A 23,018-nucleotide genomic window follows, 5' to 3' on the forward strand; every position below is an offset into this window, starting at 1 on the left:
CCAAAAGAGGGCTTGCCATTTAATTCTAGATCAAAGTATAGACAATTTTCAGGATGCAATGAATAATATAAAGGTTTTAACAATACATGAAAGAATATTTCTTAGAAAGACCAAATTGATGTATAAAGTATCCAGAAAAGACATATCTGTCTATTTAAGCAATATCTTTCACCAAAGATATGCTGATGGCACTCCAAATTTAAGGTCCATAAGAAGAAAAAATTACATTGAACCAAGGCCAAAGAAGGAATTGTTTAAAAAAAGTTTTCAATATACTGGGCCACTGGTATGAAACAACATTCCCAGTGACATAAGGCAGGCTCCTAGCATTTCATCTTTTCACAATCAATGTCTTAAATGGATGAAATCTTTAGAAAATTGAACAGTTCTAGTACAAAAAAATACCGCCTGCTTTTCTGTAATTTTACATCATTTTCATAGCTGAATTTTTCAATGCAGGATTATATTTTATGTTTTATATATGTTTATGTTTTCACTGATGCCTGTGAATGTGTTCCAGGCTTGATACTTTGAATTTTAAAATTACTTAATTATTTAGTGTCAAGCCAGACTCTTCACATCATGTTGTATATACTGTATATATTGTACATAACAGATAGAAGGCCTCAAGGTAGATTAGTTCTGTAACTAATTGAGTTACCTTCTCTAAATAAAGTCTTTATTATTATTATTATTATTATTATTATTATAATGTGACATATGGATCATTCTGGTCATCTATTATAAGTCAGAGAATAGAAATACAGGAATAATATCTTGCATCTGTTAACTATAGGTAATTATATAAAATGGTAATTATGTCAATCACCAGTCTGAGTTATTAGCAAATTGGTAAGAGGATGGTTGATTGGCTGATTTTTAATGGCACTTTCAACATTTTATTTGCTATCTGATATGAAACCTTTCTTAAAGACAAACCAAGTCAGTCAAGCCTGGCTGGCCTGGGTGGGTATCAAACCTATGACCCTTGGATTACAAGTCCAATGCTCTACTAAGTGATGAAAGAGTGAGAAAATGTTATTGCACAAATGCTTTTGAATTAACTGCAATCTTTTTAAAGATATTCCAAGGCTTTATTGAAGTTGATTGATGGTAATGATTTTTTGTAGAGAACAGAATGGGAAAAAAAATCATACTTTGATAGCACTGCCTTTAAATAGCAAACATAGGTAATTCAATCACGATATCTTTCTAAAATAACTTTGAAAACAGCACCCTATATATTTTATTATGCTATCAGGACAGCAATTTTGGGTAAACAGAAGCATGTTAGAGTATTGCTTCAGTCTGTGCTCCAAAATTGTGATTGGTTATTCAAAGCAGTTTATAGTTGTTGCTATTATGTCTTTAATGTTTTCAGAACATGACAGGATAAACACGGTATCAAGCATATTTGTTGGAGAAACGATCGGAGAAAACCCAGGGAAGAATCACTAACCCTGAGGAAGCCAGTTTATAGTAAATTGCTCTATTCTGTGCCACAAAATTGTGGTTGATGACTGTAAGTACAATACCATTTATCTGTTCAGTCTCTTCAAAATGTCAGAGACAGGTGTTTAAATCTTTTCATTCTATTTAAAATGTAATTTTGTTTGGTAGATAATAATAATAATAATAATAATAAAGACAATACAGTTGTCTTCACTGAGAAGTAAAATATGAAGAAGAAGTGATGATTATTGTTGTTATTTGTTTTGGGGTTTAACACCATTTCTCAGCACAAGATAGGCTATTTATGGCAGTGAGTATAACATGTAGAGGAAGAACCCAGGAAAATCCTGGTATGAACCACAAACCCATAGGAAGCTACTGGCAGCTTTCACACATACCCACACTGGCCAACCCCAAGATTAAACCCACACAAACAGAGGTGAGATAACAGTGATTGGTAAAGGTCAGCATCTAAGACCAATCAGATACACAGGGCTACAGTAAGTAGCAATGGAAGTTATGTTTTATTTTCATTCTAATGGAGAAACATTCAAAACTTTTTAAGGCAATAAATAAAGATATTACTTTTAATTACAGCTGTTCACATGAATCCAGAATACAAGATGAGAAACAAATGATATGAATTAGACAGAACTAAACACTCAAAACCTAAGATATTGAACTGTCCAGGAGACAGGTCACAATTAGAGCTAGTAGTGATAATGTGCATTGCAAAAGGTCCCTGATCTCTAAACTTTGCTCATTGGGGACTGAAACAAGAACTTCGGTTGGAAAAACTGGAGATGGCCAATCTCTTCTAAACTGTAATTTGGAATGCTGGAAATCAAACTCATTCTCATCAATAACAAGTGCACAATACAGGCTGAAATGCAATATTCCTTAGTAAAATTACACTGTGCAAAGCAAAACATAGAAAAACTGGCAATTAAGGACCTTTAGCATTTCCAAGGTATAATGTGGAACACCAGAAATTAAACTTATTCAAGGGCTCATCTATGGTAATTTTGGTTGAATGAAACAAGACTTTTTAAAGTTCAGCTGTGGAAACTGAAGTCGGGATAATTTCAATCAGGAGGCCATAATTCTTCTAAAAACAACTAAAACCATAGCCACTTTTAATATTCAAACCAAATTGCATCAGTATAAGGTTCTTGAGTTATGCTGGTTACAACCATCATCTCCAGTGAGGATATGAAGTTAAATGTCAAGCACAATTACTCTGTCCAAAAAAGAGTTGCCACAACAAAATACATAAAAAGTGTATCTGGGACTATAAGACACTGTACGCACCAAGTTGTATCAGAATATGTTGAATAGTTCTGAGCTATGCTGGTTGCAAGGATCTGCTGTACTTAATATGTAATATTTATAGAAATAGGACAATAACTCTGTCAAAATTGGACTGGAAAAGATAAAATACTAAAAAAAAGGCAATTAAACTACCAAACAGCACCCATTTATCTATAAGGGCTGTGTGATGTTTGCACGTATTGGGGTGGGGTTCTTTCAATATAATTTAATTAAATTATGATGAAAGTTCCACCCTGGCTCGTAGGTTAGAAAGTTAAATTAGTGACAAGATAGATTTACAGCTCTGAGCCCCCAGTCAGCAATGCCGACGGTTAAATAATAGAGAACACGAAGATGAAAATTCAATCAAAAACAATTTAATAAATTCGAATAATTAAAACGTTAACTTCCAATCACTCGTCTTTCCCTCGACCAAGTGACAGCCTAATTCATCCTGTGATTTACAGTGTGAGTTCGATTTTCCCCCTGTCCTTGCATCTACTCATCTATTTCTTTCCCGCTGATTCCTTCCTTCATTCCGTTCCTCTAACTCCTCCTTTGTCTCCGTTTCCCTCTCTACTATCTCCTCCTACAATTTCGCTCCCAGACTTCAACTTCTCCTTTTTTTCTCCTTTCCCTCTATATTATCTCCTCCTCCAATTTCACTCCCAGACTTCAACTTCACCTTCTTCTCCTTTCATCTCCTTTCCTCCGTCTCTCTATCTGAGACTACGGGACCAAACTGAAACTGGTCTGTCCCTCAAAGCTTCCTTATTTGAAGCTCTCTGCACTTAGAATTTCCCGCTCTAAGATTTTCCTGCCAATAACGAATGGCTATTCGGAGTTACGCTAACCTCCACTCTGGGTAATTTCTCTCAGCGAACTAACTCTTGCCGGAAGATGCGGGGATAACATTCTACCCAAATCAAGGTCTCTCCCCTATCTCGATTCTGATTGGGTGGCGCTGTGCCCTGTCCAATCGTCTTAGCGGCCAATTCAACCTGTCTGTCTGTTTGCAGGGAAAGAAGTTAAGACACTCCCACTTCTTCAGGCAACTTCTTTTGATCTTGGAAACATTTCGACACCTAGGTGATAATTGGCTATCTGTGGCCTCGCAACTCCTATGTCCGGCTCTCCTCTTCTAACTACGGCAATCTTATTTAACAGATTAGTGCTAGCCTTCGGCAATGTTTAACATCAAACAATGGCCTGTCAGAATTACCTTGATTATACATGTTTCAACTGGGGCTACTCTGGGTCGGGGTAAACATGACAGGCTGCTCAGCTATGCTGATTACTAGCAACATCCCATATGGAATCTGGTCACAATTAGTACTTCCAGTTCAGTACCCACGAATGTAGTTATACAGTAGTCTGTTTTTGGACCATCTTTTTCTCTCTCATTTTGGTGGTTATAGAAGAGTTTTATTTATGCATTTTTAGTAGGGATTTAAAGGTAACTGTTTATTCTTGAGAATATGAGCTCTGGGTGTAGTTGTCCATGTGTATTTCGGTGACAGTGCACAGTGAGTAATAAGGCCTTGGTGATGATCCATAAGCGAAATCTGTGCTCTGTTGACAGTCTAGCATCTAAAAAAAGAGCAGGTCAACCTTTGACAAGAACTTCACTGTGAAGTCATCTATGAAGGTATTTTAGACTAATATATGATTTGCATTGATTGTCACACAGTGGTAACGTCAGTACTGAGAAACAAATGTAGAGAACATATAGTCAAATTAATTGTGTTCTATGGCCATATGAGGATATTAAGTTTATTGTCAAGGGCAATAACTCTATCCATTATGGACAAATAAAACCCACAAAAAGTACATAAAAAAACAACCCATAAACAGCCCAATTAAACTTGATGCTCTTCTATTATTTATAAGAGCTAAATTCCTGAAGATGATTATTTTTCAATAGCTAATGTTAGTGAAGCTGATGTTTTTGATATGCTAATTATGATGAATATTAATAAATCCTCTGGATTAGATGGTACTGGTCCACAAATTCCTAAAGTTGCTGCACCAGTAATAACAAAGTCACTAACGCATATCATTAACTTAAGTATAATGAGTGGTAATTTTCCAGAAACAGTGAAATGTGCAAAGGTTACACCTATCATTAAGAAAGGAGAAAAATAGGATCCTGGGAATTACAGACCAATATCAATTCTACCTGTATTGTCAAAATTATTTGAAAAGCATGTAGCCATTCAGGTCTATAAATTTTTGGAAAACATTGCATTTTTGGAAAAACACTCTCTAGCTGGGATTTAGAAAGTACCACTTGTGCCAAACAGAACTTATCAAATTAATTGATCTTTAGCTGAAGGAAATGGATAATGGACATATAACTGGGATTGTTTTCCTTGACTTCAAGAAAGCTTTGACCTTGTTGATGAAATTCTGCTGCAAAAGTCAAACGGTTACAGGTTCAACAATCCTTCTTTGAACTGGTTTAGATCATACCTAAACCAAAGGTCTCAACAAGTAAGCACTGGCAATATAAGCACTCATACTCACACAATTCATTCAGGGGTCCCTCAAGGCTCAGTTTTGGGCCCTCTCCTCTTCCTTATCTATATCAATGATCTACCATTAAATAATGAATCCACAAATACAGATTTGTCAAAGACTATTTTCCCTTGAGGCCCTCTTAAGCAAAGTATAACAATGCATATTATATGAAGATAGCAATAATTACTGTTTATTTTAACATGTTTTAGTATTAAAATACTAAATTCCATTATCTATTAGAAACACATACATGCTCATGATATCTCTTCTTAAATATTCTAATATTTTTAGCAGATTTTACATGTAGTGGAAGCTTTTTCCACATAACTGTACCGAGTATTGGAAGCTCTTCTGAAATTGTTCTGTTCTTGGTTTTTTGTGCTAGAAGGTTTCCATGTGATATTGATCTCAACTGGTATTGTGTTGAAAAATGCCTGAATAAGTCCTGAAGATACTCTGGTGCAGTTCCATGTAGACATTTATATAAAAGAAAAAAGAACTGCCTTGTGAAAATCTATCCAGTCATATATTGTGAACCATCTGAGTTCTGTAAATAATGCTTTACTGTGCAATGGGTATTTTAAATATGTGTTAAGTTTACTTAACACTAATACTGTGAAATGGGTATACTCAATGTGTATTAAGTTTACTGTAATGCTGTGCAATGGGTATACTCAGTGTGTGTTAAAATTGCTGTAACACTAACACTGTTCAATGGGTATTCTCAGTGTGTATCAAGTTTACTTTAACACTGCAATGGCTATTCTCAATGTGTATAAAGTTTACTGTAACACTGTGGAATGGGTATACTCAATGTCTACTAAGTTTAATGTAACACTGTGCAATGGGTATACTCAATGTGTATTAAGTTTACAGTAACACTGTGCAACAGGTATTCTCAATATGTGTTAAGTTTACTGTAACACAAACACTGTGAAATGGATTTACTTAATGTGTATTAAGTTTACTGTAACACTGTGCAATGGGTATACTCAGTATGTATTAAGTTTACTTTAACACTGTGTAATGGGTATTCTCAATGTGTATTAAGTTTACTATAACACTGTGCAATGAGTATTCTCAATATGTGTTAAGTTTACTGCAACACTAACACTGTGTAATGGGTATTCTCAATGTGTGTTAGGGGCCCCGAGTGGCTAAGTGGTCTAAAGCACTCTCCATTACAGATCACTGCCATCTCACCTCTGTCTGCGTGGGTTCGAGTCTCAGATTCAGCCAATGTAGGTATGTGAGAAAGCTTGCCAGTAGCTTCTCATGGGTCAGTGGTTCTTTCCGGGGTTTTGCTGTTCTTCGTCCACCATTAATACTGGCTGCCATGTATAGCCTATCGTGTGCTGAAAAATGGTGTTAAACCCTACAACAATGTGTGTTAAAAATACTACAATATTGTGCAATGGGTATACCTAATGTGAGTAAAATAACTGTAACACTGTGTGATGGGTATTTCCAATATCTGTTAAATTTACTGTACCACTGCAATGGGTATTCCCAATATCTGTTAAGTTTACTGTAACACTGTGCAATGGGTATTTCTAATAGCTGTTAAGTTTACTGTAACACTGTGCAATGGGTATTCCCAACGTCTATTAAATTTACTGTAACACTGTGAAGGGTATTCACACTATCTGTTAAATTTACTTAACACTGCATCCACCACCAAAATTAAATGTCTGGCAGCAAATAAAAACTTTTCTAGGCTTTTGCTGTACAGATAATAAAAGTTTTTGCTTCTGCATGAAACTCTGGGAAGTTGGCAAAGTGATGGAGTCATTCAATGCAAATATAAAAGCACATAGGTTACATGCTTTGGTTGGGGGGGGGCAATATATTCCATAACATGTAACATACATTACAACTATGTTTATATTTATTGCCTGTACATGAATATTGGTCAATGATCTCAATTATTAAGGTATTGCATTTATTGAACATAATAAAGAAAAAGTGAAAATATGAAATATGCAACACCCACTGGCAACAATCGGTTGAACTGTGCTTGGTATTTTTGGAATCAAGCAAGAATCTGATTGTACATTGTATCATTTAAACAATTAAGTTTTATGAATTTGTAATCTTAAGTATAAAATACAAATTATGATAACATACCTGAATCAACCTTCACAAAATATGTAGGTTTGTCTAAAATGATTTCACACTGTCGACCTTGACTGGGAATAAAATTTAGGGTAGAAAATTTCTCCAATTCGGCATACCTGTAAAGGAAACAATGACTAAAAGTCAAGTTTTGTGGTGTTTAATATGCTGGAGATTTCTAATCAATAAAGTGATAAATCAGCACAGTGTACTTTTCCCAACTCTCTTTTTAGTTTTTGTATACTTACAAAATGCAAGTTAACTTTGGTAAATGTGAGTCGAGATTTCAAGCCCTTGATCATTTTGTGAGTGCTAAATTTTTCAGCAATATAGCAATCATTATTAATCGACTTCAAGTAATTAAACTCAGCAAAATAAAACTTTATAATTCCTAAAAGTAAAGCAGAAGCCACTTTAATATGAATTTATTTATAGGATATACTGTGGCCATACATGTACCTATTGATAATACACAGGGGACTTGAGCACAACTTGTATATTTTAAAGCAAAATTAGGATATCTCTTTAATGCCTAAAATTCTTTCACATAATTGATAATATCTATCTGATATTATGTTCCTTTAGGTAAAATCAGTCACTATGTTTCCTCTGATGATTATGATCTGCTATTATTTTCTGCATGACATCGCACTGTCACAGATTATCCTATCCCCAAATAAGAAATGGTGTTCATATTTAATCTTGTCAGGTTGGTTGTTTATAAACATTTTATACTTCAAAAATACAAACTTGGACATGTGATCTTGCTTTGGCTATATTGCATCATATAATGATATTAATGCACCATACAGGCCCCCCACCAAACCTTGAAAATATTTTCAACAATTATTTTACCACACAGACTTTGAAAATGCAAAAGTTTGGCTTTACAAAGATGGAGCAGCTGTGATTAACCAAATATAGTTGTCGTAAAAAATTCCAATCTTTGATGGTTCTAAGAAACAAAACTGAATATGTTACTATCCACTTTTGCAATGGGCATCCTGTAGGTATATTCTTAAGGATTTCTACTAGTTCCAATAGATACCTTTCTGAATCATAATAGGTTATGACTTCTTAGCTTTTGACCGTATCACCTTTTGACCTTCCTCAGCAGAATGACTTCTGGACTGGAGTCATATGACCAACTAAATGTTGAACACATGACAAAACCTCTATGTCCAATGGCTGATGTTCCAGTCCAGAATCATGGTTAACACTGGCTCCCCCTCCATGATTTCAATAGCTACTCTTATTTTCTTTGTCAGGGTATTGTTCTTTCTACCAAGTACTCTGAAGATATTTAAAGAAATGGTATGCCCAGATATTTTGCAATGTTTACCAACTGCTGTCAGGGATTCACTGTTGGTGTGCAAGTGTTCTTTAACTCCTGTTTAAAGGCTTCAAGTGGTTTATCCAAAAAAGAAGTTTGGTCTTTGGAGCAAGAAGTGCTCAGTCATCTATAAACTCCAGTGTGATAATTGTGGAAAAGACTGCAGTTAAATATTCATATGTGACCAACATGACATCATAAGAAGTCACTGAGCAAAAATTCCAAGTTAATAAGACCATCCATCCTGGACGAATAATAATATCAAGACTTTTAACAGAACCGATATGGTGGCCATACTAAATGTCAGATTAATCCCATTTTCTTTTAGGGCCAACTAGAAAATAGAGTCTTTTGTGAAAACCCCATTCAGGAGTAGTACCGGTAGTTATAACAAGATTTTCAAGGTGACCACCATGTTGGCCAACTGGGACATCCAAGCATCACCGTTTTCGCGTAGTCCAAACCAGACCAAAGTATAAAAATGTGTGTCAATCTTCTAAGCAATTTAAGATGATCCTCTGGTCTGTGATATTAAATCATCACCATTTTCATTTATGACAGACTAGATATCAAAACAGGTGCTCTGGTGAAAACCCATTCATATGTGACTTTCCACTTATAAGGTGTAGTGATAACAAAATTTTCATGATGGTTGCCATAGTGGCCCTAGCGTATGTTAAATTGGCATCTAAACACGATAATAAGTCTTTGGATGAAGATCCAAGTCAATATGACCTAAACTTTGGATTAGAGCTCATAAGATTTTCAAGACAGCTTCCATGGTGGTCATACTGGAGGTCAGGTTAGCACCATTTTCATTTAGGACCAACTAAACATTATAAGTGGACTGACAACATCACAGAATGGACCAGGAAAAGTTTTGCCGAGACACAGGCATTGGCACATGATCAAGACAAGTGCAGGGAACTGGTCAGATGTTCAGCAGCACAGTGCCTCGACGACCACACTAGGTCATGAGACTGATGATGATGATGAAACATTATAAGAAGTCTTTTACTGATGTATGTGCCAACTAAATGTTAGAAAGAGAGACCCTTGCAAATGAATTCAAACAATAGATAAAATATACATCATAAAGATGTCAAAATGTATATAAAATAAAATATAGTGGTAATACATATAATCCTTAAAATATATAGATAAAATGTATTATATAATCCACATTCCCTCAGTAAGTTCAAGATTTTCTAGGGTGGTATATTGTTATACAGTTTCTCCATGCATTTCATCTTAATATACATCTGTCTCACAAGGTGTCGACACAAGAATGTGTTCCGATGTGGACAATGGCATGGTATGCACTCGGGTCGATGGGCAGTGACCCTTCAAGAGGTTACTGTGGGATGGGTTAAGTATGCATATCTGACATACAATCAATACAATAACAACTCAACTCTGCAATTTGTTCTATGCAAGGGATGTCAAACTCAGTGGGTCTGTTGATCTGAAATTAATTTGCTAAGATTTCATTCCACATCTTGTGCCAAGTATAACAAACATGCTGATATGTACAATATTTGAAATGAAGAAATGTGGTCTTTGATATGGAACAGATGGCTACAGGGCAGCTTAAGTTTTTCGTTACTGTTTATATTCATGTGGCTAGGCAGCCAACCATAGAGAACACAGATATTAATGGGTTGTCAGATTAAAGATTTTGTGAGGCTTTCTGAGTGAGAAAAGAAAATCCAAAATATGATGAAATCTGTCTTTTTCAGAGGTTTTAAAGTTGTCAGTATGACCGTAATTTTATCAGGCTTTATTTGGTAAGAGATTCGATAGTGCCATGGGGTGTTGCAATGGCAGTACAACTATATCTCAATCTTTAGAACTGTCTATATACAGGGATTTATCATCATGATAGGAGGCTTATGCTTAATTGAATCCGCTCTAAAAAAGGGTGAGCATTGTCAGAGAACATTTTAAATTCACAAAGATTAATTAAAACTTGGGGGGGGGGATAACCAGTTTTGTAGAATTTCCAATAACTGATTTCACTTCTTTTTAAATGTAGACAAATTTGTTTGCCAAACAGTGGAAAAATGTATAGATTTTGAATGTACAAGGTTCAGTATTTGGCAAAAAAGAATAAATCATATGCGTAATTAGATGGATTAGATTATGGTTTGATATATCATATCAAAGGGTAATATTTTAAGATGATCCATATATTCAAGTTGAAATTGGAACAAGATCTTACAATCTACACCCCAATCTGTATTTGCCATGACTTATATTAAATGCAGGTTTTTTATGTTTGTTCCTCAAGTTATCTAATATGTAAAAGAAAAGTTAGTTTATGGTGGAAACAAAGCCCAGCAAATGTGATCTCCAACACAACAGGAAGACAACCATCAAGATATAGCTTTGGGTCATCATGAATACAGTGTAACAGTGTAATCAACAGGAATAAGACAACCGTTAAGATATAGTTATGGGTCATCATGAATACAGTGTAATTGATAGGAATTAGACAACCGTTAAGATATAGTTATGGGTCATCATGAATACAGTGTAATCAATAGGAATAAGACAACCATTAAGACATAGTTATGGGTCGTCATGAATACAGTGTAATCAATAGGAATAAGACAACCGTTAAGATACAGTTATGGGTCATCATGAATACAATGTAATTGATAGGAATTAGACAACCATTAAGATCTAGTTATGGGTCATCATGAGTACAATGTAACTGATAGGAATTAGAAAACCATTAAGATGTAGTTATGGGTCATCATGAATACAATGTAATCAATAGGAATAAGACAACCATTCAGATCGGGGCCCCGAGTGGCCGAGTGGTCTAAAGCGCTCTCCGTTACGGATCACTGCCATCTCACCTCTGTCTGCGGCGGTTCGAGTCCAGGATTCAGCCAATGTGGGTATGTGAGAAAGCTTGCCAGTAGCTTCTCGTGGGTCGGTGGTTCTTTCCGGGGTTTTCCCGGGTTCTTCCTCCACCATTAATACTGGCCGCCATGTATAGCCTATCGTGTGCTGAAAAATGGCGTTAAGCCCCAAAACAACAACAACAACAACAACAACAACCATTCAGATCTAGTTATGGGTCATCATGAATACAATGTAATTGATAGGAATTAGACAACCGTTAAGATCTAGTTATGGGTCATCATGAATACAATGTAATCAATAGGAATAAGACAACCATTAAGATCTAGTTATGGGTCATCATGAATACAGTGTAATTGATAGGATTTAGACAACCATTAAGATCTAGTTATGGGTCATCATGAATACAGTGTAATTGATAGATTTAGACAACCGTTAAGATATAGTTATGGGTCATCATGAATACAGTGTAATTGATAGGAATACAACCATTAAGATATAGTTATGGGTCATCATGAATAGTGTAATTGATAGGAATACAACCATTAAGATCTAGTTATGGGTCATCATGAATACAATGTAATTGATAGGAATTAGACAACCATTAAGATACAGTTATGGGTCATCATGAATACAATGTAATCAATAGGAATAAGACAACCATTAAAATATAGTTATGGGTCATCATGAATACAGTATAAGTGATAGGAATACAACCATTAAGATCTAGTTATGGGTCATCATGAATAGTGTAATTGATAGGAATAAGACAACCATTAAGATATAGTTATGGGTCGTCATGAATACAATGTAACTGATAGGAATTAGACAACCATTAAGATATAGTTATGGGTCATCATGAATACAATGTAATCAATAGGAATAAGACAACCATTAAGATGCAGTTATGGGTCATCATGAATACAATGTAACTGATAGGAATTAGACAACCGTTAAGATCTAGTTATGGGTCATCATAAATACAATGTAATCAATAGGAATAAGACAACCATTAAGATCTAGTTATGGGTCATCATGAGTACAATGTAACTGATAGGAATTAGACAACCATTAAGATGTAGTTATGGGTCATCATGAATACAATGTAATCAATAGGAATAAGACAACCATTCAGATCTAGTTATGGGTCATCATGAATACAATGTAATTGATAGGAATTAGACAACCATTAAGATCTAGTTATGGGTCATCATGAATACAATGTAATTAATAGGAATTAGACAACCATTAAGATATAGTTATGGGTCATCATGAATACAATGTAACTGATAGGATTTAGACAACCGTTAAGATCTAGTTATGGGTCATCATAAATACAATGTAATCAATAGGAATAAGACAACCATTAAGATCTAGTTATGGGTCATCATGAGTACAATGTAACTGATAGGAATTAGACAACCATTAAGATCTAGTTATGGGTCATCATGAGTACAATGTAACTGATAGGAATTAGACAACCATTAAGATGTAGTTATGGGTCATCATGAATACAATGTAATCAATAGGAATAAGACAACCATTCAGATCTAGTTATGGGTCATCATGAATAGTGTAATTGATAGATTTAGACAACCGTTAAGATATAGTTATGGGTCATCATGAATACAATGTAATTGATAGGAATTAGAAAACCATTAAGATGTAGTTATGGGTCATCATGAATAGTGTAATTGATAGATTTAGACAACCGTTAAGATATAGTTATGGGTCATCATGAATACAATGTAATTGATAGGAATTATACAACCGTTAAGATATAGTTATGGGTCATCATGAATACAGTGTAATTGATAGGAATACAACCATTAAGATATAGTTATGGGTCATCATGAATAGTGTAATTGATAGGAATACAACCACTAAGATATAGTTATGGGTCATCATGAATACAATGTAATTGATAGGAATTAGACAACCATTAAGATACAGTTATGGGTCATCATGAATACAATGTAATCAATAGGAATAAGACAACCATTAAGATATAGTTATGTGTCATCATGAATACAGTGTAATTGATAGGAATACAACCATTAAGATACAGTTATGGGTCATCATGAATAGTGTAATTGATAGGAATAAGACAACCATTAAGATATAGTTATGGGTCATCATGAATACAATGTAATTGATAGGAATTAGACAACCATTACGATATAGTTATGGGTCATCATGAATACAATGTAATCAATAGGAATAAGACAACCATTAAGATGCAGTTATGGGTCATCATGAATACAATGTAATCGATACGATTTAGACAACCATTAAGATCTAGTTATGGGTCATCATGAATACAATGTAACTGATAGGAATTAGACAACCGTTAAGATCTAGTTATGGGTCATCATAAATACAATTTAATCAATAGGAATAAGACAACCATTAAGATCTAGTTATGGGTCATCATGAGTACAATGTAACTGATAGGAATTAGACAACCATTAAGATGTAGTTATGGGTCATCATGAATACAATGTAATCAATAGGAATAAGACAACCATTCAGATCTAGTTATGAGTCATCATGAATACAATGTAACTGATAGGAATTAGACAACCGTTAAGATCTAGTTATGGGTCATCATGAATACAACATAATCAATAGGAATAAGACAACCATTAAGATCTAGTTATGGGTCATCATGAATACAATGTAATTGATAGGAATTAGACAACCGTTAAGATCTAGTTATGGGTCATCATGAATACAACGTAATTGATAGGATTTAGGGTCATCATGAATACAGTGTAATTGATAGGAATAAGACAACCATTAAGATCTAGTTATGGGTCATCATGAATACAATGTAATTGATAGGAATAAGACAACCATTAAGATCTAGTTATGGGTCATCATGAATACAACGTAATTGATAGGATTGAGGGTCATCATGAATACAGTGTAATTGATAGGAATAAGACAACCCTTAAGATATAGTTATGGGTCATCATGAATACAATGTAATCAACAGGAATAAGACAACCATTAAGATATAGTTATGGGTCATCATGAATACAATGTAATCAACAGGAATAAGACAACCATTAAGATCTAGTTATGGGTCATCATGAATACAACGTAATTGATAGGAATAAGACAACCATTAAGATCTAGTTATGGGTCATCATGAATACAATGTAATCAGTAGGAATAAGACAACCATTAAGATATAGTTATGGGTCATCATGAATACAATGTAATCAGTAGGAATAAGACAACCATTAAGATCTAGTTATGGGTCATCATGAATACAGTGTAATTGATAGGAGTACAGCTATTAAGATATAGTTATGGATCATCATGAATACAATGTAATTGATAGGAATAAGACAACCATTAAGATCTAGTTATGGGTCATCATGAATACAATGTAATCAATAGGAATAAGACAACCATTAAGATCTAGTTATGGGCCATCATGAATACAATGTAATCAATAGGAATAATACAAGCATTTACAGTGTAATCAATAGGAATAAGACAAGCATTTGATTTCACTGTGCGGATAATTCTGATGTTAAATAATATGACTGACAAAAACTGCCTTAACTACACAAGTCTTTTAGTAAAAACTCAATGTTCATACACCAGCCAATCAAGTGGAGCAGTAATAAAAAAAATTGTCAAGATGGTTGCCATGGTCATATTTGATGATGGATCAGTGCCGTTTTTACTTAGGATCAGCAAAATGTTCATTTAGGATGAATTAGACTGTATAACAAGTCTTTTGGTGAAAATCACATTTCAGTACAACCATCCATTCTGGAGCAGTGGTGATTTTGACAAACTGGATGTTAGGTAACACCATTTTCACTCAAGACATAAATAAGAACTCTTTTCTCAAAAAACTCATACTGACATGACCATTTGTTTAGAAACTGTAGCAAAAAAAAAAAAAGATTTTTCAAACTGGCTGCAATGGTGACTGTATTGGATATCTGAAGGGCATTCATTTTATTTTGGAGCAACTAAAGCTTCGGATGAATGTATCTGTAAATATGGGCATCAATCCTCCAAGCAGTCTAACAGGAATATTTGTAACAAACTTGGGATACTGGATGACAAATACCAGATGATGAATGCTGATAAAAGCCCACTAGGGATTTTTTAAGTTTGTATTTTCTTCACTCATGAAAATATTCAAGTAGTAAAACCTATTTGTGCCTTGTTCATAATACTATAATCAAATTAATTAACACATCAGTAGTGAAAGGAAACTAAGGAAATTAATGAATATTCTTCATTTAATAATAAATCAGTAGTGAATGGTGAAAGTAAAAAAAATCAATGGTGAATATTCTTCTTAACAAGGGTCAATTTAACAGCTGACACAGCAGAGAAGACAAGCTGAAAATATTCCCTGAACTACAATGCTCGCTTTATAGTGATTTTCATGGCTACCATAAAGTGACTTACAAGATAAGTGAGGAAGCCTTATACTGAGGGATTTTCCAACAAAGCTGTATCATAGTTGTGTACAAGAACATCAAAGGTATTTATTGATGTAAAATCACACAGTAGTCATTAGCCAAAATATAAGATTAAGTCCAATAACAAAACATAATTATGTATAAAAACACCCTGGGAAATATTTACTAATGAAAAATCACAAGGTTGTCATGAGCCAAAACATAAAATTATATATAATAACAAAGTTGTAGATGTGTATACAAACACCAAAGTAAAATCACATTGTTTTCATCAGCCACAACATGGAATTAAGTCTATTAACAAAGATGTCATATTTGTTATAAAAAAAACCCACCCCAGGAAAGTATTTACGTATGCAAAATCACATGATCATCATAAGCCAAAACATAAAATAAATGTCAAATAACAAAACTGTGTCACACTGCGTATAAAAAAACCCAAAGGACAGTACATTTATGATTGTAAAATCACATGATTGTCATGAGCCAAAACATAAAATAAATGTCCAGTAACAAAGTTGTGAGTTATTGATGTAAAACCACATTGTTTCATGAGCCAAAACATAAGATTATATGCAAAAAGAAAGCTGTCATAGTTGATTATAAAAACACCAAGGAAGGTAATTTATTGATGTTAAATCACATGCTGTCATGAGCCAAAACATAAAATAAGTCCAATAACAAACATGTGTCACAGTCATCCACAAAACATCAAATGATGGTATTTACTGATGTTAAATCACATGGTAGTCATGAGCCAAAATAGAAAATTAAGTAGCCATAATACACTGTAACACAGAATTCAACTAATTTAATGAGATCTATATACCTGAATTATAAGAGGGGCAGTGATATATGGAGGGGGGTTATAGTGAGGAACTATTGTACCATGATTCAAAGCCACTTTTGTGTTTTTCAGCTACCAGTGCTTCTTTGTTCAGTGTACAGTAACCACCTATTTGACCTGCTTTAAATATATCCTCACGGAATCTGAAAACAGAATTAAAAAAAAGATGTTTATGCAGTAATAGTTTTCAACAATTTCTTCCATAGCTATTACCTAAGTATTACATCATTAAAATTAGTTTTACCTCTCCAAAAACAATCCATTGTTAACATTAATATTATAATACCAAACCTGTTGCTACTGCAGAATTGATTTTGTCAGTTTGGTGGGAAGCTGATGAGCTCACAAGTGGCAAATAAAAAACAAACACAAGAAATACAAAGCTTCATTGAAGAGTAAGAGGCTACTGCTGAATTTAAAATATTCCTGAGCCACTTTCTGAGCAACAGTGGTTCGGTCCAGCAAGAAAACGAGTTTCCTTTGGTGGACTAGTGAGCCAAGCTAAAAGGATAAGAAAGTAGTGTGAGAGTGTCTTAATGTGGCTTTCATCACATCCTCCAAAGATAAATGAGTTACATAATCCATAAGGTAGCAAAGACTCAAACATCATGAGCTTTCATTTTCAACAAAGACAGTTCAATTAGGGACTAGTAAGCTCTCTTGAAAGTTGATGCAAATCTCCTAGAAATGGTGAAATGGGGAGTAAAAGACATGTCACTCCTCCTTCTCCCTTAGAAGCTTCCAAATAAATATGTAAAACCTGAACTGGACATATCTTGATCATCCCCAGCACAGACACAGCTACGACTGTGCGTCTCAGATGGGAGTGGTACAAACAATGGAAGCTGGTTTTTTTTGTTGCTAAAACACCTGGTTGGCAAAGAAGAGAAACTGACACATAATTGCCAGAGAACCTAATACAGCCCCATTTGATGAAGAGTGCATGAAGCTCGCTCTTGTTTCTCACAGACACTAAGGCAAGCAAGAAGACAGTTTTGAGGGTAAATTTATTGAAGGAAGCTTCACCCAAAGACTCATGGGGTGGGGAGGGTTATTAAGAGACCAGAAGACACAAGAAAGATTACACTTAGGCATTAGACAGCGAGACATTAGTCAAGTGTGTTGGAAGGGGTGCTTGATAGTTAAAACTGAGTATTGGTTTCACTTCAGAAAGGAAGAGAAGAAAATCAGCCACTACTAAGAGAGATAGTTAGGATTGACACATTTTCTACTGCACCAAAAGATTCTCCATTTGGCATCATACACCTCAGGCATAGATTGTCTCCTGAACTGAATGATGGACTTTGCAACTTTGACTGAACACTTTTCTTGGATGATAGATCATTTGAGATGAGTCAAGTGTGAAGATGGAGAATCTGTTGGCTATTGTGAGAGAGAAAACCCCTGTGTTATGATATGAGGTCCCTCCTCTCAGACAGGGTAGTGGAAAGATCCACTTGCAGATCAAGAGGATAACTTAACCATAATCATTGGAGCCACATAATGAGCTGAATTGTAGTACTTATTGTAGCACTTGTGGGATCATTCTCAAAGGTGGAAAGGCATAAGCAAAGAGACAATCCAACTTCTGGCAGAAAGTATCCACCGCCCAGGCCCTCTGGTCAGGAACTGAGAAAACATAAAAGGAGAGCTTGTTGTTTAGCTTGGTGGTGAACAAGTGGACTATTTGAGTCCCCAAGAGTCAGAACTAGGAGTCTGCTATGGATTAGAAAAGCAACCATTCCATGAGAACTATCTTCCCTTTCCTTTTATTTGGCAGTTGTATCCCTGAGAACACTACCTTCATTCCCATCTTGTTGATGTGATACATCTGTAGATTCTTCCTGGACCAAGAACCCTGAAGAATCACCCCTTCCAGTTTTAGAAGAGTGGCCCAACCTGAATATGATACATCTACAAATATCTTGAGGTGGCTAGGACTGGATGGAGATTTAAACTAGAACCTAGTTCCAATTTGTCGACCAAATCAGATGATGGTGGAAATCCTGACCCAGCAAAATCAGAGCATTCAAGATGTCCCTGTAAGGTTTCAAAACCACCAATAGTAGAAACTGGAGAGGATTCAACTGCAATCTGCATAGTCTGCTGTTGAGTTGAAGGTTCCCAGCAGTAAAAGAAAAAGGCAAGCTGACAACATGGTCTTTACTCTTAGTGCCTCTAACAGGAACATGATATTGTCCATTTTGTCCTGAGGGACATGGACTAATCCTCTGTTAGTGAGGAAATTCATCCCCACATAGACATAATTTTGAGATGGAGTGAACTCTGATTTTTCTAGATTTGGCAGATATCTGCTCATTATGGACCAACAGCAAGACAGATTGAGCCTGATGGACTCCAGCAGGCCACTGTGGATCAACCAACTGTCAAAGTATTGGAGGACTGAGATATATTGTATCTTATGACCTTAAATGGGCTCCAACTGCTCTCATGACCCTGGTAAAAGCTCTGGGAACAGAGGCTAGGCCAAACAGCAGAGCTTAAAAACCTAACTTCAACACTTCTAGCTCAAATAAATGGCATAACTTTGCTCTGAACCACCAGGGTGGTCTCTTCTCAGCCAACACTTGGAACAATCAAAGGAATAAATTCTGCATGTACTTGCTGTATGATAATGTGTCACTAATTGAACTACCAATTTCAGAAACATGTGAAGTTGTCTCAGCAAAGTTGCTGCTTTATTGGGCAGATAACTACATTAAAAAACATAACTATTTAGCTAGCTTAGATATGGATTTGTAACGGTACTGCTTGTAAAATATTAATAACTGAAATCTAAATATCTTGATCACAATGAAATAACTTGTAAAATTTTAACAACTGAAATTGACATAACTTGTAAAATGTGAACAACTGAAACCTGAACAATAGACATTTAGAAAGGAAATTTGCCATGGATCATCAAAGCAAACTGTCTTGGTCTCATCTGATAGGATATTACAATTGCATAATTGATATTACAACTGCATAATTACAATTTCAGGCATACAAAAGGACTTTTGAAAATTGTTAATAAATAATGGCAATGCAATGACTTCAACTTTACACTGCACAAATTTTGCAAACAAGATGGATACTTTTAAGAAAACCAAAATAAGCACTGATGCTCTTTGTAAATGTGCATGTACATGTAATATATATAGTCACTTATAAGAGAAGACCAACTGCAAACTGCGAAGACCACACCTGCCAGCAGATCTGGATATGGGCAGTTTGTTTGGAGTAACAAAGACAATAAACAACATAGACCCTGATGTCACAGAATTGTGTATATTGTTTATGTGTATTTGGAATAAAATGTACTCAGGTTTCGTTTCTGCATACAGCGTTTCCTGAGGGTGGTTTATGTATACTTATATCAATATGTTTAAATGTAGTGAGTTGGTTCACTCAGTGCCTCACGAGCAAAGTGCTTACAATAGGAAAATCAACATACCATGAAAGCGCAGGTAGTTCATTGCAATATAACCCATGTACATATAGGCTCACGATAGATGCCAACTTTACATTAAGAGAAGTCTTGTCAGTAAGCACAAATCTTCAGCTGTAGAGATATGTGAATTGTTTTTTCAATATGTTATAGGATAGAATTTTGTTTTGTTCTAACATTTATTGTGTATTTTTTGATAGTTTTTATGTAAGGTAATGATAGATTTATTACAGTATGTTTTTTAGTTTACAAGTATGTAACTGGACAGAACGATTGCATTCACATAAATGCTGGACGTATTGAGGGATGAGAAATGTTACTTAAAGTTCTGTAAGATTTTAATTGTCAGATGCAAATTTGCATATGAACCTGATTATTGTGATAAGCGTCTACAGCAGTCTCATTGAAATACTTTACTATGAAGTAATTAACTTCATGTAAGTGCATGCATAACATGTCATTGTCTTTTATACATTACTGTGTCACATGTGTTACACAGCTTTAGGATTGTATTTTCAGCTATTCATGTTCGTGTTCGTCTTTGTGTTTCTGTTTTGGAGTCAGCCATCGACTGACTGAGGATGGATGACGAGTTTTTCATGGTCTACCAAGTCTGTTTGAGCAGCCTGTGTTGGGCAGTCTTGCAGCTGTAGAGCTGTTGATGTTGTCCAGTTTGGAGCTGAGATGTGTCTGAACTGTGCTGTTGGTGATGTAATGTGATAGAGCTGATGTGAAAGCCATCATGTGAATGTCTGTGTTGAATGTGCATTAGGCCACTATAAAGCTGTTGGTGTCCATGTTGTCAGCTGTGGAACTATGTGTTAGATGGTTGTTTTTTAGCCATGGTGCTAGTTTGGATGTCGAATGGTGGTTCTTTGTGACTTGATAAGTATCATGTGTGATGCTGTCAGTGGTGACATTGGTTCAAAGGGAGACTGTGTCAGTGGTGACATTGGTTCAAAGGGAGATTGTGGTTATCTCATGTTAAGGAACCATTGCTCCAGGACCAACAGGCTTGCAGGGTCCAAGGGATCCATGTATAGGCTGGGAGGGGCAGGCCATTCGTGGTAGCTCCTTGACCATTCGACAGTGGTGGGACTGAAGGTACCATGTGCATATCATTTGGACACCACAGGTTATCTCCCACCTTTGGGCTACATATCATTATTACTACCGGTACTTGAGCATAAAAACCAACATCAGTGCTAAGGCCAGAAATACTATCATTATAGTTAATCTGAGCTAATGTCATTATCGCTAATTGAGCTAACATTTCTTTTGTTATTGTTAACATCATTATGACTGTTTGAGCAAAAGTCTTTGTTACTTGGGTGTGAAATCTGTTATTTGTGTGAGTATCATTATCATTATTTATTTGTTAAATCATAATCATAAGGTTTTTTTAAAAGTCATTTGTCACTGTATGAGTAAAAGCTTGTGACTGGCTGTATGAATTGTTTATCATTATTTGGATGATAACTTATTGTCTACACAACTCATCTTATCATTATTTGAGTGGAATCAAATTGGTTGAGTCATTTATCATTGTTTCTTTTTTGCATTTAATTTTTATTGTTTGATCTCAGTTCCTTTTTTGTTTAAATTCTAATTTGTTCCAGTAAGGAACTGTTTTATTTATATCAGATATTTAACTCGATGTGCATCATTATGTCAAATATCCAATATTTGGATCCTTTGTGCTCAAGTTAAATATGGACTTTTTTTCTACCTTCAAATCATTCATAAATAAACACTGTATTTTTGTTACCATCACTGATGTTCTAGATGATGACCCAGTCATCTTGTTACATCTGATATGCAGCACATTATGCTATATCAATTCAGGATCTTTGTTGCTGCAGTTTGACTCAGCTTATAAACATGTGGTATAAATTTCATCTTTCCTTTCAAATTTTATAAATAATATATGTATTAACAAACTAATTAAATATTTTAATGTTTTTTCAATATGGAGAAATGTTTTATATCCATTATTAACACAACATGTAGTCAGTGTTATACAATTTTATGAAACTTTGGAGAACCAATTTTATTCTAGTAAATATATTTCTTCATGAATACTTACCCAATCATAATATCTTGGTAGAACTACTACTACCTCATAAATCCAGCCCTCCAAGGTTAAACACTTATAGCTTAAAAGCTAAAAGTTATCTCCCCAACAAGGTGGCAGTCAGGTAGAGTGATCTCCCATTTGTACATGGATTGGTACCAAATTCCAAAAATATCTGTTACTACTGGAGTTAATGGCATGCTCTCTATAAGGATGTAACTGCGGGGAGGATGGGAGGGTGTATGTGTATAATGATTAGGTAAGTATTCACAAAGAAACATATTTTACTAGAAAAAATTGTTTTCTTCATTAAATACATTACCCAATCATAATATCTTAGGAGAATAGGTAAGAGGTGAGGGAGGTACATCCATCATCCCAGAGATTTGAGATAGCTTCTAGATAACCCAACTGGAGGAAGACTCCATCTGTTATGGAGTGGCTTCAAAAAAGGGAAAATTCTCCAGTGGAAGTCATGAAGCTGCATCTTATGAAGTTGTTGCACCATGGCAATAGGTCCTACCAGATCAAGTTGAGCCCTTTGAGATGAAATATCTCCATTCCATGGCCTGGATAATGTCATTTAG

At 35.0% G+C, this 23,018-nt stretch overlaps 1 protein-coding gene across 1 annotated transcript in view; it reads right to left on the minus strand.

The window, feature by feature from the left end:
- LOC149788512 (EGF domain-specific O-linked N-acetylglucosamine transferase-like) overlaps nucleotides 1-23,018 on the minus strand; it is a 160,320-nt gene that overhangs the window by 65,608 nt on the left and 71,694 nt on the right. The window contains exons 6-7 of the mRNA XM_089973524.1: nucleotides 16,948-17,049; nucleotides 7,411-7,517 (exon numbers count right to left, since the gene is read on the minus strand). Of these exons, the coding sequence (XP_089829650.1) occupies nucleotides 7,411-7,517; nucleotides 16,948-17,049 (209 nt within the window). The remainder of the gene's footprint in view (nucleotides 1-7,410; nucleotides 7,518-16,947; nucleotides 17,050-23,018) is intronic.

This window comes from Sinohyriopsis cumingii, chromosome 11, assembly GCF_028554795.1.
Source record: "Sinohyriopsis cumingii isolate HCF-2022 chromosome 11, ASM2855479v2, whole genome shotgun sequence".
Lineage (NCBI taxonomy): Eukaryota > Metazoa > Mollusca > Bivalvia > Unionida > Unionidae > Sinohyriopsis > Sinohyriopsis cumingii.